At 43.8% G+C, this 16,022-nt stretch overlaps 1 protein-coding gene across 5 annotated transcripts; it reads right to left on the bottom strand.

Annotated features, from left to right (window-relative positions):
- Positions 1 to 795: 795 nt before the first annotated feature.
- Positions 796 to 15,621, bottom strand: SCTR (secretin receptor). 5 transcript variants are annotated; one of them, XM_052675833.1, is made up of 13 exons: positions 15,408 to 15,614; positions 12,683 to 12,812; positions 10,777 to 10,887; positions 7,746 to 7,849; positions 7,361 to 7,458; positions 6,495 to 6,627; positions 5,647 to 5,767; positions 5,495 to 5,555; positions 4,902 to 4,971; positions 3,050 to 3,141; positions 2,816 to 2,954; positions 2,596 to 2,637; positions 796 to 1,593 (listed from the first exon to the last, which is right to left on the bottom strand). In XM_052675833.1, the coding sequence occupies exons 1-13, from the start codon at positions 15,483 to 15,485 to the stop codon at positions 1,417 to 1,419; spliced, it is 1,356 nt and encodes a 451-aa protein (XP_052531793.1). In that variant the 5' UTR covers positions 15,486 to 15,614; the 3' UTR covers positions 796 to 1,416. The 5 variants fall into 5 exon arrangements, 4 of the variants coding, with proteins under 4 accessions (XP_052531793.1, XP_052531791.1, XP_052531794.1 ...); XM_052675831.1 differs by having other exon boundaries at positions 5,647 to 5,800; positions 15,408 to 15,611; XM_052675834.1 differs by lacking the exon at positions 15,408 to 15,614 and adding an exon at positions 13,173 to 13,241 and having other exon boundaries at positions 5,647 to 5,800.
- Between the last annotated feature and the right edge of the window lie 401 nt (positions 15,622 to 16,022).

The following is a 16,022-nucleotide window of genomic DNA, read 5'->3' on the forward strand; positions in this document are numbered from 1 at the left end:
AATATTCAATTCTCAGACAGGGAATGTAGAGGTTGTTTCACTCTGCTTGGTCATATTGCAGCTTTTCTGGGCTAGAGAGAAAATAAGGCTAATGGTTCTCTCTTTTTGGACACATCTGTCTTAGAAAATGAGCTGGGACTGAGTAAAAGCCTCAGAACTAGAAGGGTTTACTTGACTTCAGAAAGTCAGTGAGAAGCAGGAGCTTTTGCCTTTAAGTGGGGTCTCACTTCTCACTCACAGGACTGATCTAGTTTCTGCTGTTCCTTCCACTCATTTTGTCTGAGTTTTAAAGGACAAAGTTGACACAAATCCTTGCTGTTTTCAAGCTTAAAATTAATTCCTGGAAACCAGTTCACCCCTTTATATTTGATTTTTTTTTTTCCCCTCTGCTTTTGAGGACACCCGGCTCTCCCATTGCTGCAGGTGACCTGTTTTGGCAAAGCAGTTGGGGAATGCCTCTTGTCAGCACTTGGCAGAGCTGTGTCTGTTTTGATGATGTCTTATGTGTGACCACCAGCAGGGAGAAAGTGACAGATGGAATTTCGCTCATTCATCTTTGCCCTCAAGGAATGCCTGGTAAGGACTGCCTCAAAGGGGTAAAGATACAGAAACAAATAGCAGACCTGACTGCATTGGTAGCTGAATTCTTTTATCTTTTTGAGGCTCAAACAAGGGCAATTTTCATGGCCATTCTTGGTCTTTGCTAAAATAGCTCCTTCTCTCTTAAAAAAAAAAAATAAATAAAATAAAAATAAAAAAATCACAATTGTATAAAAAAACCAAACTGGACCACTGTTATTTTCAAGATCTCCATTGTTAGACAAAGGAAGAAAACTCCATCACTGGAATGTACCCACGCAATGCACATGCAGTCACAGCTGAAGCAAAAGCCTGACTGTGGTTTGTATTCACTGTGTCTGTCACTGTCCACCACAACTGAAGGACTTGGGACCCTGGTAAATTCTAGGTGTGAATTGGCTTGCATATCAAACCCATGGGCTTTATCAAAGAATGATTTGTAACTACCATCTTGCAAAGCTGAATATCTTTCTAGCTTCAACAGCGGAAGAAGGGCAAAACATCTGAAACCCACCAGCCTGGCCTAGGATTGGAAGGGAGCCACACAGAAAACGAGGAGCTACATTTAAGGTACAAATAGCAACTTAAAAATATCAGTATGGACAGAAACATAAATGATTATGGTCAGAAACCCAAATAAGAGAATAACGTTTTGGCCCATTTTGCCTTGCAAAGTAACTCTGGTGCTACACAGGATATAGATGAACAGATGTGCTTCAAGAAGTGCTGTTCTACAGCCAAGTCGCACTGTGGGATATATACACAAGGCTCCCAGCACAGTCCATGAGGTTTAACCACATGTATCTGAGCATGGAGGTGTCCCTTAAGAATGCAGTGTTAAAGCATGCTTGATCTTTGGGGAGTTGCCTTCCTGTCCTTTGGTGGACTCACTTTGGTCACCTGCATCTCTTGAGTTAGGCCGCTTCCTCCGTTACTCGCTGAGGTGCTGAGCTGCTGACGCAGGTGTTTGCTTAAGTGCCACTGTCTCCATTTTCTCTGAACTTCCAGCTGAACCTAGGTAGAAAGACCACAAAATGCTTGGTTTGGCTGGTTTACCTTGGAGCCCTGCACCAAGAAGAGCAGTGTAACAGAAAAGGGAGAGACTGTCACCTTTGGCAAGGTCTGGATTTGTTTATGTAAGCCGCATTTAAGGAACGAGGGCAGGGCCTGTGTCTTGTCACTTCTGGAGATAGCGCTGCTGTAGATACGTGATTTTCTGTCAACCTGTTTTTCTGTTTAATTATTGGTGAAGCTGTTTACCGAGACTAGCTGGCCTTAGTTAAGTGTCTGGTTTGGATTTGTCAAGGATTCTTGTATTATTTACAAAACAGGACGTTTTGACACTAAGGGTAAAAAATAAGTGCAGATTATCTTTTCTGAACCACTTTTTCTGAAACCCTGTTAAAGCACCATTCAAAGCATTTTCAAGCCCTCGTTCCTTTCAAAGAGACTTTTCCTTCCGACCTTCTAGACACTAACAGTTTGGTTTTTCAATTCCCCTCCAATAACCTCGGGATCTCCCAGATCTGGATGACATTTTCCCCTGCCTCTACCAGCACCAGGAGCTGGGAATTATGCATCAACAAAGGCAACAGTCATCTTCTGAAGGCTTTGCTTTGTGAGAGTCCTAATAAATCTAGACCTGATACAGCTTTTTCTGAATTCCTTCCCCAAGGTTCAAGCAGAGAAAACACATGGTATGACAGATGATGACATCGTACATGAGGACTGGGCTCTGATTTTCAGTGTGACAGTGTGTGGGGTAGTACTGCCATCCTGTACTGCCAGATGGTAATAATGCCATCTGGTTTAGGAAAGGGCTGCAGTAGTTAAGCAGTGAAGTTTGCATCTGGCATATGATGATCTAGGTTTGCCTGGGAGGCATTTCGGGGGTGATGTTAAGTATCTGGGAAGAAAATCCTCAAATAAAATGTGTAACTCATGGGGGAACATATCCTACTAATTCATGAGATATACTTGAGCAACAGAAAAGAATGTTATTTATACAAAACTCACCTCACCGTTAAGAAAACAATAAAGTACAGCCACGACAAAACCCTGAAAGATAAAAAGAACTGTGGTCACAGAATTAGAACTGCAGTTTCCGCTTTTAAATTTGGAGGAGATATCTGAAAGGAAATTAGGCAGCTTGTTGTTGCCACTAGGGCTCTGTTCTGTGCAGAGCTTCATGTTATTCCTCTTACTGCCTTAAAAAGAGTAGCATGTCAAATATTACCTGGAATGATCCAAGAGCCAACTCAAAAAACAGCTGGATTTCCATTGTGCCACTACTTGCGTCTTCAGGGAAGAAAGCAAAGATGATGTAGTGAACCCCAAAGAGTGGGATGAGGAGAAGTGTTGACTTGGCAAGTCTCCTGAGAGCAGAAACAAAGGGGAAAGCTGGTGTAGAAGGGGCAGAAGGAGCCAAGGAGGGCTGACATGGTGTAAAGTCGCAGTGTGCAGCACTAACTTGTACTGGTTGAAATCGCTGCTCCGTCCTTCAGGTGAGCTGAGCTTCCTCATCAAGATCCTTAAAATGTCGACAAAGAGAATGAAATTAACCTGGAGGAAAAAAAAGAAATAGAAGAAAATGAAAGACATTACTAAAAAATCAAGCCAACAGTAATGTCCCATGACTACAAATGCAGCTGCCAGGCCTCAGCAGAGCCACTGGGTTGTAGTTGAGCAGGGAGAATGGAGGGGCTGGGGCTGACATGTAGAATTAATAGCTGTCACTGTGTCCATCCCTGTCTCACGTCTCCCAGCCTTCCCGGCCTCTAGAGGCTTCCCTAGTGTTTGCTAGCTGTGTCCACGAAGGAAAGGCAGGGAAATACAGTGGGGGTGTTGAGATAAATGGGGTTCAGGCCTGAGGATTCTGTGGTGTTGTTTGTTGGTGTTTTTTTTTTTTTTTTTTTTGAAACTCAGAAGATCAGATCTCAGCCGTATCAGCTTTTTACTGATGAAAATCTGCTGGGAATAGGAGGATTCCCCCTGGAAGGAATTGCCAGTGAGCAGCGCAGTAACACTCATTAGTCAGGGAGCACAAAGGAGCTTATCAGTGTTGATTTTCTGCCCTTTGAACTGCTAAGGACCGTGTGCCGAGAGGAATAAAGAGATTAGATCTGAATTCTCAAGGTCTGGCTGTTTGTTTGCCTATGTGGCTTATGGGCTTGAGAAAAGCCTCTGCTAGGTGAGCAGGCAGGAGCATGCAGATGGCTCCGCCTGAGGCAGATTAGGGCTTCGAGGAGATGGAGGTGAACTCTCAGAGATGAACGAGGACTGGGGTTTCACCTTGCAGTTATTAGGAAAAATGAATGCCAGGGCTTCGTGACCCTGAATCCCTGTGTGCTCCGCAGCTTTTGTGAGGGTGAAAGGACTGCTTAGTGGTAAATGAGCGCAGGGCTGAACCCACCACCTCTGACTTGGGTTTCTGTGAATGTGCAAGTGTTGCAGTTTATGTTTTGAAAACATAATGGCGCCTGCTGGCAACATGGAAACCTCCACAAACCTCTGGGTTCTGGCTTGGAGTGCCAGAAGGCTGCTAGACTAGCAGCTCTCACCTTCCTCTACTGCAGCTTTACATGAATCATTGCAGACCCCCAGGGCACCACACTTGGATGAACAACTATCTCCAAGCAGCTGTTCCAGGGCCTCGGTACCCGAAGCTACAAAGGTGAGCACAAGCAATTGCTCACACTATAGACGTAAAGTATTATTTGTGCCAAAGTGTTCTTTACATCAGCTCTGCCTTTCACCCAGCCGGTTCACACTGATTTTCAATGCCTATATCTCATTTCAGTGAGTAATGCCTTAACAGTTTAATTGCTGTCTACTGACATACAGAGTGTGAAACCTGTGAGCTGCTTTCATTGCTGAAAACAAAAGTTAATGATCGTGTCAGGCAAGTTGTTTTTGGCTTTGCTAAGAGGGGCAGTGACCAGGAGACAGAAAAGCTATTGTACTGAAATGTATAGCATCTCGGTTTCTCCTCCAAAGCCTTCCTTGAAACAGTCCAAAACAAGCTTCTACAAGCCAGCCAAGTTCATATGAAATCAACAGGATGTGGAAACCTGATCTTCAGGCTCTTGCTTCTTGGGAGGACGCTCTAGCGTTCCCTTGCAACTTGGCTTCAGGGCATTGGTCATTGACTAATACCTGCTGTGCAGAAGTTGCTTAAGCAGTAATTCAAGTGTCACACCAGTTCAGGCACATGTCTAAGACTGGTTCATTAACACACTTCTGAAGTATGTTGAGTAGATGATGTCTAACTTGACAATATTTGAAAATACAGTTTGAATGTGCTTGTTCCAGAAAAGACTTACAAAAATAGACAGAACTACAGGGCCTCTAATGATCCACCAGGTATTGGCATTTGTGTTAATGTCCCAACACCTGCAAAAATAGAAGAGAAGGTGCATTCGGTTATCAAAACATTGGTCTGTTTTCAAAGGGATTTGGTCTGTATTGCACTTCGGGTAGGTCCCTACTTCCTCTTCTACAATATGAATTTCCTGTTCCCACCTATCTGGTACAGCTTTTTTGGGAAAGCAGAAAACTGTCCACCTGCACTGGACAAGAAGTATATCCTGCTCTTAAAGCAGGATGTTTTTCCTGCTTCAAAACTTTCCAAAACTTTGCAAGGGAGAAAAGAACAAAGCTTCACTGATCAAGTGCAGATGTTTCAAACTTTACAAGATGAATACATACTTGAAAGTCATCTCCCACCCCTAAAAATGCTCAAATGAAATTTGAGTCTCTCAGCTTGCTTAGCCGGACTTTTCCTCTTCCCCTGTGCTTGGATCCAGTTGTGCACCACAATTAAGTGGCAATTGATTTGCTTGGCTGCCAGTGGTGTGGAATGAGCAGGAAATCCCCACAGCAATCTGCACAACTTGGCCCTTTCCAAGCAGCTTACCCAATATTTTCACTGAGCTGTCTTGCAGTTGCCCAAGCAGCAACAAAGACAGTTGGGGCACCTGCAATTGAAAAAGCCAGTCACTGCTCCACAAATCCATCCCAAAGGCAGAAAAGATTGACAATTATTCTTACTAAAAGGAGAACCATTACCCCATCCAAGGCTGATGAACCACCAAAGGAACTTCTTTTCTGAGAAGAAGGAAATGACCAGGAGAGAGTGGAGGTACAGTCCCTCCACAAGGAGCCAGCTGTAGTTAGACATGATGCAATACTGAAAGAAGACCATGGTAAGCTTACAGCCAGCCTGAGGAAACAGAGGGTAATTAACTTTTTCTGTCATTTGTATCTGTTTTCAAGAGAGTTTAAAGCATTGAACATGTTTTCCAGGGCCCTGATCCCAAATATCTTCAAGATATTTTGTTGCCAATTAAAAGAAGAGCAAAAAAAACGTTTCCAAATTTATGTGGTTCTTTTCCAGAACCTGAGGCTGCAAACTTGCATCTTATTAACAGCTCTCAAACTGTAGTACAAGTCAGCAATATTTAATGTGTTCTCCTATTTTCCCTCTGAGCACCATTTACCAGGATCTATGATTCATGTAAGAATCTCCACCCAGGTTTATCTCATGTTTACAGGCCTTGGCAGCCATATTTAGGTGCCTCTGTGTCCATGTACTGAACACTGGGTGCCTTCTGTGGACACCAGTCACTGCTGGCCAGCAGATGAATGCAGACATCTACTTCTGAGCAACTTGGATGCCCTCTGCTCCAATACTTGCTGGGATCGTAGATACCTGCAAATGGGCATCTGTAGCCATGAGAAAGCACGCCTGAGTTTCTGTGTGTTTGCTCCAGCTTGGGCTCCTTTATCATCCTCATACCTCTCTCAGTATGATAAATAGAAAGCTAGGACAGAGATTTCCTTCCCTGCATGCTAACTACAGATGAGATCCTGCTGGGAGGCTGAAGCATGGAGCAAGCTGGAAGGCAGAGGGTTACCGTGTATGCCTCACAGTAGTTTGTGTCTTCAGAGGAAAACAAAACATTATCTTTGATGAAATTTGATGAGGCTCGCAAAATGAACGATGTGAAGAGATGCATGTGGATGTAGTTCCTTGTACAGCGAAGTCTCCTGTAACAAAGACAGAACTCCTATGAAGTAACATTCCTATGAAATAATATTCCTAGACAATGCATGTCAGTTTTTTAATGCTGAGCCGAGATATTAAAACACAGCTTTTTTTGTCTCTGGAAAGAAGATTTGTGCATTTCCAAAGAAGGACACCCTAAAGAAGGCCTTAAAAAGCTAAAGTCACATCTGCTCCACTCAGGTACTAAAAAAAGGCAAACATTGCTAGAAGAACTAGGATTTCATGCCAATACGCTTGGTCTAGCGTACTGGTCACTGAATAAGGACTAAAGTGCAAATTCCAGGTTATAAAGATGCATTAAGATAAGCTGTCTGTCAGGTCACTGCTGTAAACATGCAATGCTTTCCCAGAAGTCAACAGAGCGGTGTTTAGAGCAAAGTTTTAGTCTCCAGTGAGGAGAAGAGCAGCAGGAGGAAAGAGAGCCTGCCCAGGGACACTGACACATGGCAAAATCTTATCATGGAAGTGGTGCAAACCTCAGCCTGCAAACTATGTTCAGCTACATTTTGGAGAAGGCAGAAGAACATAATATGAAGAAAATCTCTCACATTTTTTGGAGAAACAGAACTCAGCTCATTCCTATCACTGATTTATGTGAAGCTTTTCAGAAATATTTATAATGTTTAACTTGCTGTGAAAGACACCAGAAGTGTCTGTGTTTGCTGAGGTGACCAGAGGTCCTGATCAAACCCAACCAGTGATGCTTCTCCTCACCTTAAAGAGGCCAGGACCACCAAGGCAATTGTCAGCGTCACCAGGGAGGTGCAGTACCCAACGGTGTACATGGTCTTCAGGGTCATGAAATAGGAACGCTGCAGGGGCACAGATATTCTCATCTTCACCTTTGATCATCTGTTAGAAATCAGCCTGTAGCAAGAGAAGGCTGCCCTTGTTTCTTAACAAGTAGATTTTCTTGTAAAATCAGCTGCTGAAGTTTTAATCTCAGCGAGCCTTTGAAGAAACATTTGTGCTGAAGAAAACCTATACACAACCCTGCCTGGGGTAAATCACATTATTCAGTCTCTATTTATCAGATTGAGCACGTCCCTCCCCCAGGGCTCTAAAGAAGCAATGCTAGATCACAGGCACTCAGACTCACTCTCGCCTCGTTTGTTGTGTCATTGACATTGTAGCCACAAGCAATATCTGGTCTTGGATATGGATGGGACCAACCTTCGCTGGTGCAGTTTCGATACACAAAACCTGTATGTTAACAACAAAAAAAGGCAAAACCAGGTGTAACCATTTTAAATTGTACCTTTGTTAGTCAATCACAAACGAGTAGGGTTGCTCCAAGAGCAATGGAACACTTTCTCCCCAGGCAGTGAGCTCTGCATAGCTGGAGGTGAAATGCAGCTGAGCTGATTATGTTGATACTTGCCCAGTGTGTTTGTGTGGGTCATAATATTGTTTGCCAACTCAGAGATGACTGTGATGGATGTGTTTTTATTAATTGCAACATAAATAATACTGTTCAGTACATCTGGTGTTTCTTGGCCAGCGTTCCAAGATCAGCAAACATACGATTTGTTCAATCATGGATTCATACTCCATACAAATTACTCAGATGTTCCCAACTCAGGTTTGCACCATGTTTTGTCACAGTCTGAAAAGAATGCAAAATGTTAGACCAGCACACTTTTTATTGATAGGATTTAAATGGAAAGCAAAAAGCTTGCCCTCACTGTCAAATCCAGGCATCATCTTGCACTTAATGGAAATCAGAGGCTAGGCTAACTCAGTTAAGTTAGACTTCTGAAAGGAAAACACTTAGGTTCATTGAGTCCTTCGTGTCTTCCCAGTCCATGGAGAAAAAGAGGCTTTCACGGAATTCATCTCATTTTCAGACAGATGTCTGTACAGGGCAGTTTTCTCACCTATTTGGGCATCCAACTCCCCAAGTCAAGTGTGACTTGAGCCACCAAGATGCACATGGTTAAGCAGGACAGGTGTGAACGTGCTCACATTCATGTCCTGCACTAATTGTGGAAGCAGGCAGTCCTGCCCTAAACATCTCATGATCTCACTGGCAGAAAATGGCCCTTCCATGCAGGTATAGGCTACAGGTTGAAGAGAAGCTTTCACAAAGACATAACACCACTGCCTGCTGTCCTAATCACATTCATCTGTCCATAGGAGACACCCTTTACAGTGTCCTGTTTCACCGCTGTTTGGAATGAAAACCTGAAATCGGCAGCCCTTCTTAGTGGAAATCTTGACAGAAGACACTTTGAAAGTCTATTTTTGTGTACACAACTAGCCACAGGGACTCTGAGGCATCCAGTTTCTGCAAAACATCCCTGCAGTGTTCAGAGAACAGAGGGAGATATGCACACAGTGGTGTCTGACAGTGGTTTATGTTTTTTGGAGCCCTTCTGGGGCTGTCAGGACAGTCAGGGGCTCCTGCTGCCTAACTAATCCTGGTGACCTGAGAACGTGCCCTCACTTGCTCTGAACCCACCTCTGTACAACTGCAAAGCACTGCAAACATGCTGAGATCTCCATGTGGGAAGAGCTCAGGGTGTGTCAGTACTGACACAATAGTGCACTATTGTGTCAGTACTGACACTACTACTCGCTTTTATGAACATCTTGTTCCAGCTTAAGATCACTGGAAAGGCCAGGATTGTTTTCAAACAGGTTTTTTGTATTCTGCTGCATTATACAGCAACAACAAAAGCAAGAGAAAGAGCTCTCCCAAACATCTCTCCCCACTGTTCTGTCTTCATGGGGCCACAAAGATGAGCAAGGGACAGGAGAACTTATATGAGAATGCTGGGACTGCTCAGCTTGGAGAAGTTCTGTTTTGAATGCTGTCACTTTGATTAATGCTTATCAGAAGTAGCTCAGCTCTCAGCTTCTCAGTCAGGAGAGCAACTAAAGTTTAAAGCTGTTAGCCTATCTGTCTCCAAGATAATGCAATGCTCATTTAACATGTAGCTTTGACCTTTGGATGTCCAAATTCCTGTTTTCCTCCCAAGCCGATTCAGGCTGCTTGGGCAGAGGCAGGGAGCGGATCCCTCTAGTGGCTGCACCAGCACGGATTGCACTGTACACATTTAAGGCTCAGTATTGCTGTGCTGGAGATTTGTGCCCGAGAGAAGGCTGTGACTTTGTATCGTGTTTCCTCTGTCCCTATGCAAGATGACAGGATTCAGTGGGTAGCTGCTGTCTGTATGTACAGAAAGCAGCGTGGTATTTCTTTCGATGCAAACAGTTTGTGCCTGATTTTATTTAGAGTGCTAAATGCTTATCCTCCTAGTTATCTAATCCTTATTAGACAATCTGATATGTTGTCTCCTGTTTCTCCTTCCACAAAATCAATGCCTGCTTTTCTGTAAGCACTGGACCTCATTAATTCACATTCTATAACTAAAGCCGACCTCTCCTGATTCGAATCATTAACTCACAGAGAGAAATGGAAGCACATTTCTCAGACATTGTTCAAAAGCAGAAATGAGCAGAAAGCAGGTAGAAACTACTACTTACTGGCTTGCGATTACTGTACTGTACTGTACTGAGAATAAATTTCACTTGGTTTCTAACTGAAAAATACATTAAAAAAAAAAAAATAGTTGCTTGAGCCCATCTTTTTGAGCAAGGAGTTTGGTGAGCCATGGGGATCATGAAACCTGAGTTCTGTGCACTTTTGTCACTTCTTTGCATGGAGACTGTCACAGCTAATAGGTGAACCCCAGAGCAGATTTCCTCTTGAGGGAGGCACAAAAGAGGACCTTTCCCCCTACCTGGCTGGTTGTTTCTGCCAAAGCTTGCATAAACTTAATGCTGTGCGAACTTTCGCTCTCATCAAGCTTTGTTGAGACCAGCCAGAGTAATTTGGAAGAAAAGACAGACTGACTGAAGAAAGCTCCCTTCCCTTAAGAAATTAAGTGAAAAAGTTGCTTTACATGACAGCATTTATTTCCTCCACTTTTCTTTGACTGACTAAGAAAAACAAACTCTTGCAACATCTTACTACTTTCTCACCTTTAGCTTAGTGATGGAAATGGAGCTGCTAGATGGCCATCCGGCTTGAAAAGGACAGAATTTCCTTCAAGTTCAGATCTGAGGGTGACATCTCTCTCAACACCACATTGAACAAAAAACACTCAGTGTACTTTTAGTGTTACCTTGTTTCCCAGTCAGCATCTGGAAGAATTTGGGGCAGTGAGCACTGACAGTGTATCCCACAGCAGACGAAGGCCAGCAGCTCATGTTATCCCACATCCCAGCACATCTGCCTGGGGGCAACAACAACACGCCATGGAACTTCTCCCAGCAATGAGACACCATACAACATTACACACCAATGAAACATCATGCAGCATCTCCCAGAAATGAAGCACCATACCACCTCCCTCAGTAAAGCACCGTGCAGCATCACCCAAGGGCTAAAGAAGCTATGGTAACAGGGATGCTCTGCTGAGTGAGATAGAGCGAGTCCTTCTGAGTGCTGTTGAGAACTGGATGGGACAGAGCAGGTCCTTCTGGTTTCAGACCAACCCCAGCATCCCATTCTGGTCTCTGAGAGCCAGACACAGAGCAAACTGGGCTGTGTTGAGCCTTACATGAGGCCCTCCTCTGCTCCCTGTCCTCCCAGTTTGGGAACTATTGAATGGTGCTGGAAAGATAAAGGAAAGCAGAGGTGAAACATTTAGATCACATTTCAACTTTTCTAAAGCTCCCACTTTGAATCAGCCTGATGTTTTCTTTGCATAATCCTTGTGTAAACACAAAGAAGCACAACCTGACAAAGAGTTTAAACAGCTTCAGAATTATACCGGGCAAAGCTGCTCTCTTTCCCTGCGTGGTACACTGAGGACAGAGCTTTGTTCTTCTTCTTTAGATTAAAGTCCTGCAGGATTATCTCCACGCAGAACTCAGACATGCAGATAATTAAAGGATGAAGAAATCTGCAGACTAAAAGCATTATTTCCTGTAATAAAACCATTATTTTATAATTCACCAAGGTAACAGACCCTCATTGAATAAAGACCAGCAGAAGGAAATTCCTGTGCTCTCTCTTCAGAAACCATTACGTGAGGACAGCTGTGTACCCTGTCCTTGTTTATTTTGGGGGAGTTTCTCTGCCAGGAGAAGGTGTGTTTGCAGAGTTACGGTGACATACACGGGCTGAGTCACTCTGCCCATTTTCAGTTCAATTCTTTCTGCTACATGGGTAGCCCTGAACTCACACCACAGTGCCCTGTTTTGTCCCCTTTGCACAACAGTTTAAAGAGCTATTTTGATGGCCATTGGAAACACATTCTCATAGATTTAACACAGTCCTGTTCATTTAGCTTCTTTCTGTGTGGATCTAGGGAGGGGGCACAGAGGGCAGTGGTCTCCTGTATTGAAATACCGAAGAGGATGCTTAAGATTTGGATACAACTGAAAACTAGATTAAGTCTCTTTTATATGCAATGAGACAGATCTGCATTTTGGAATATCTGCCAAGCTCCTCTGAGTACTCCACTATCATCACGCCCCAAGGCAGAGCTCACACCCATCAGTCAGCGTGGATCACAGGGATGGATAACACAGAGAAAAATGAAAGCTAAAAAATATGCAATAGATCTTCCCTTTGAGTCCTGCCTGTGGGCCAGGCAACAGCGAAACTATCATGTGTCTTAACACCCTCAGCTAGAGAGGAAGGCTTTGAAACTAAGCAAAAGCCTCATGTCTTGCTCCAAACCCTTCACAGAGCACCACTCATGGAGCACCGTCACTTCTCGTGCTGATGAGGATCTTGCCACCTCATGGTCTACAGAAGTCATTAGGGATCAGTTCAGTCTGCAAGATTATGGATGACACAAACCCACCCCCAGCAGTGATGGCTAATCAGACACAACATCTGTTGCCTCCATCCTGATCCTGAGTGCTACCTGGGGCTGCCGACCCAGCTGCTGCCAGAGCTAACTCTCCAATCACAGGCAAGCTTAAATAACTGCTTGTGTGCCTCCTATTGGAGGAATATGGGGGTATTGAGCTACCCACCCGACTCGAGAACAGCTTTCACCTTGCACATTCACCCACCTTCACCTGAGCTTAGGAGATCGTTTTCAGGCGTCCTGTTCCTTGCCTCCAGGGACAAAATCTCAGCACAGTTTTCTTCCTCCTTTTTCAAGACACTCAGGAGGTCGCAGACAGGAGGGACAGCCCTGATCTGAAAACATAAAGCAGCAGAATTACTTTTCCTCTTAAAACATACTTAGCAAGGCTTGCCTTCCTTATGCTCCTACTCTCCATCTGATGCAGTCAATTGGTTGTGGGCAATATTTCCTTGAAATGCAGTCAATTTTCTTAATTAAGTCTGCTCTTTTCTGATAGCAGTAGGCAAGTACAGACTCAGTTCCTGCTTTCTCCCATTTGTTGACGTTGTTATTGAGAGAAATGAGCCTGTTACTCTGCTAAACAAAGTGCCTGAGCAAGGTGATCCTCGTAAGGACTGCAGAAACATTCAGGGCACTGCTGGACTTTCCTGGAGTACTTAATCAGCCACTTCTGGCAGTGTTAAATCACAGACCTTCACAGTTCATTTTCCTAGGTGACATTCACTTGCACAACCAGCCCAAATATGTCCACTGGCTGCAGGCCACCCAAGCCTGTTCCCCTGCCACCGATCATGGAACTGTAGGAGCGAAGCCAACAGCAGCACTTCACTGAGATTTCTTGCAAGAGAACTGATTGTAAATCATCCTGAGCTCATTCTTTCACAGACCTCCTTCCCCATCCTCCTTTCTCACAAGGAAGGGTTAAAATAAGTCTTAACTCAGTCCTGATGTAGTCACTGAATGTGCAGTTTATGTTACATGCAGCTGAGCCAAAATTAATGTACAAAACAGCTATCTGCCATTAAAATGGCATGTATTGAAAATCATTGTAAGGTGATTTTTAGGACAAGATCCCAGGACAAGATTTCACCTTGCAGTATGCTCAATGATAACAAATCCTCCTACACAACATGATAGCCTGATTCCCATTTGTAACAGACCTGCTTGGTCCCCAGTGAGCAGGAAAATCTACTTGCACCACTTTTGGCTGTTTCCATCATTTTAAACAATGAAAATATTGGCTACACCCAGGTTCCCATTATGACAAATTGCATAGCTCCTTGTGAGCTATGAAATAAATAAAACTAAAATAAATCTTTTTTTTTTTGCATAATGAAATGAATTTTCTTGAATTGTTTGTGCAAAGAATTCAGGTTAAATAAACTGTTCTCTGGTACCAGGATTTAAAAGCATTAAATCCCTTCGATCCTGGAAAAAAACGAGAGACGTCCAAATGGAGTAACACATCCAAGGAAATGTAACTGCATTTAGCTGTTTCTGTTGTTGGCTGAAGGCTGAATTCGATCATTTCTAAGCACTGACAGATGATTTAAACATTATTTATCACTCTCTGTTGCTGAACATTTGTTTACCAATAGTAAAGCAATTAATGTTTTCATCACACACTAGAACAAATGCAACTGTTCAATCCTGAAGCTGACTTCTGTTGCATTATTTCCAGAAGCTACCTTGGAAATATGTTAAAAAACATAGTGTTGAAGTGTTGAACATTTAAAAAGATCAACAGAACTGGCTTGGTCTCCATGAGGGTGGCTCGTTGCAGTATAAGCACATGTAAAACAAATGTTAGTCATCATGTTAGCTACACTTCTTATTTCATCAAAGAAAATTTAAGATGCCAAAAGAAATCTAATCACATAAAATCCATTCCAAGCAGAAATAGTTGTTCTAACTCAATGTTCAAAGTGCATTTCTTAACCTGTGAAGGAGTGGATCTAAATGCTATTTAATACAAAGATTATTTGCATCCACTGAATTTCCATACAGTTTAATTTGAAAATAAGTGGTCCAAGCTTCACAAGTGGCTTAAGGGAAAACAAAGGATGCAAGGCTGTATGCCATAAACAAAATTTGTATTCTGAAGGACTGGAAAGAGAGCGAGCTGAAGGAGGTGCTCTCAGCAGCACCCTGAATAAAGACATCCATTTACAGAGCCTTTTGGTGGTACCTAAAAATAAGAAACCCAAATGGCAAGAAAACCAGCACAGTTGATGTTTTAGTACAAAACACAATGAAAGCAATGCAGACTGCATTTCCAATGCAATTAAAACATCTAGGCAGGTTTTATCAGAGAGCGAGGCAGCTCCCTGCTGGGACAAAGAGCTATTTTGCCAATGCAGCAGTGATTCTTTATACGGACTGGGGGTTTGTCTCCTAACTTCTCACAACTGGGTGGACAGATTTTAGACTCAATTTTCTGTGCTTTTCAGAATTGGAAAGCACCTGAACAGCACTCAGAGATGACACTCTAGGTTCAGCTGTGTTTCTGATGGCGTTGGGTGACTGGAGCACAGCAGCAATCTGCACATTAATTCCCAGAAAATGGGAAACGCCAAAAGGAAAATCCAACGTGTGTGGGGCAAATATCATTTGATATTCCTTCAGCCCCAATCAGGGGAGGCATTAGCAATGGTGGGCATTTCCCCTGAGGAGATTCCCTCCTGAGTTTACCACAGCAGTAACACTTTCCCCTTTGTACATCTGGGGAAACAGAGGCAGCCAGCATCTGGCTGTCTGAATGCTGTCAATTAGTGTGGGAAGCAGCAGAAACAAGAATAAAAAAAAATAAATCCCAGCTTACACACAGACCTTTAAAGGAAAGACACGGCGACTTCATGGGATAGAGGTGCATTTATTCATTCAACATTATTCCATGCAATCAGGAATAAATAGCTCCAAGCACCTACCAGAACAGCTGAAATGCCGAAGATGATCACCGAGATGGTCCACATGTTCAGCCAAAGCCCGCTTCCCGCATCCCTCATGCACCAGAGATCACTGGGCTGTCTCTGCTCTCCTGCCTGCCTCTCAGCTCCCCTCACTTTGTCCCTTTCCCTCCTCGCTTTTTCCTTTCCCAGCTTTGACCATCCTGAGCCAATGCTTCAGCTGCAGAACCCCAGCCAGCATCAGCAGTGACAGGACCCCCCCATCCACCCTCCGAGCTCTCCTCCTCCTCTGCAGCAGCCTCCTGTCCCAAGAATAACAGCACCTCTGTGGAGCATGTTCCTGCTATCGTCTGCCTGCCTTCCTGGCTTTTACTCACTGCTATTGATGGGTGTCGGTGGGGAACGATCATTCCTCATGCTCCCATGATAAGGGACCAAGCAGGGCTCCAGTGTAAGATGTCAACTCCCCGATGGCGAGGGTAATTTATCAAGGAGAAATAGTCATTAGTGTAGAACGCAGCCAGGGGAGGACCCAGCCCTGGAATAAGTGCCCTGCTGGGAAACGGGGTTTGAGGAATGCGATCCAGGCTGGCTGTGCTGCTCTGGCTGCCAGCAGCTCTGCACATGCCTCCCACA

The sequence above is a fragment of the Tympanuchus pallidicinctus genome, unplaced genomic scaffold (genome assembly GCF_026119805.1).
Source record: "Tympanuchus pallidicinctus isolate F22 unplaced genomic scaffold, pur_lepc_1.0 scaffold15, whole genome shotgun sequence".
NCBI lineage: Eukaryota > Metazoa > Chordata > Aves > Galliformes > Phasianidae > Tympanuchus > Tympanuchus pallidicinctus.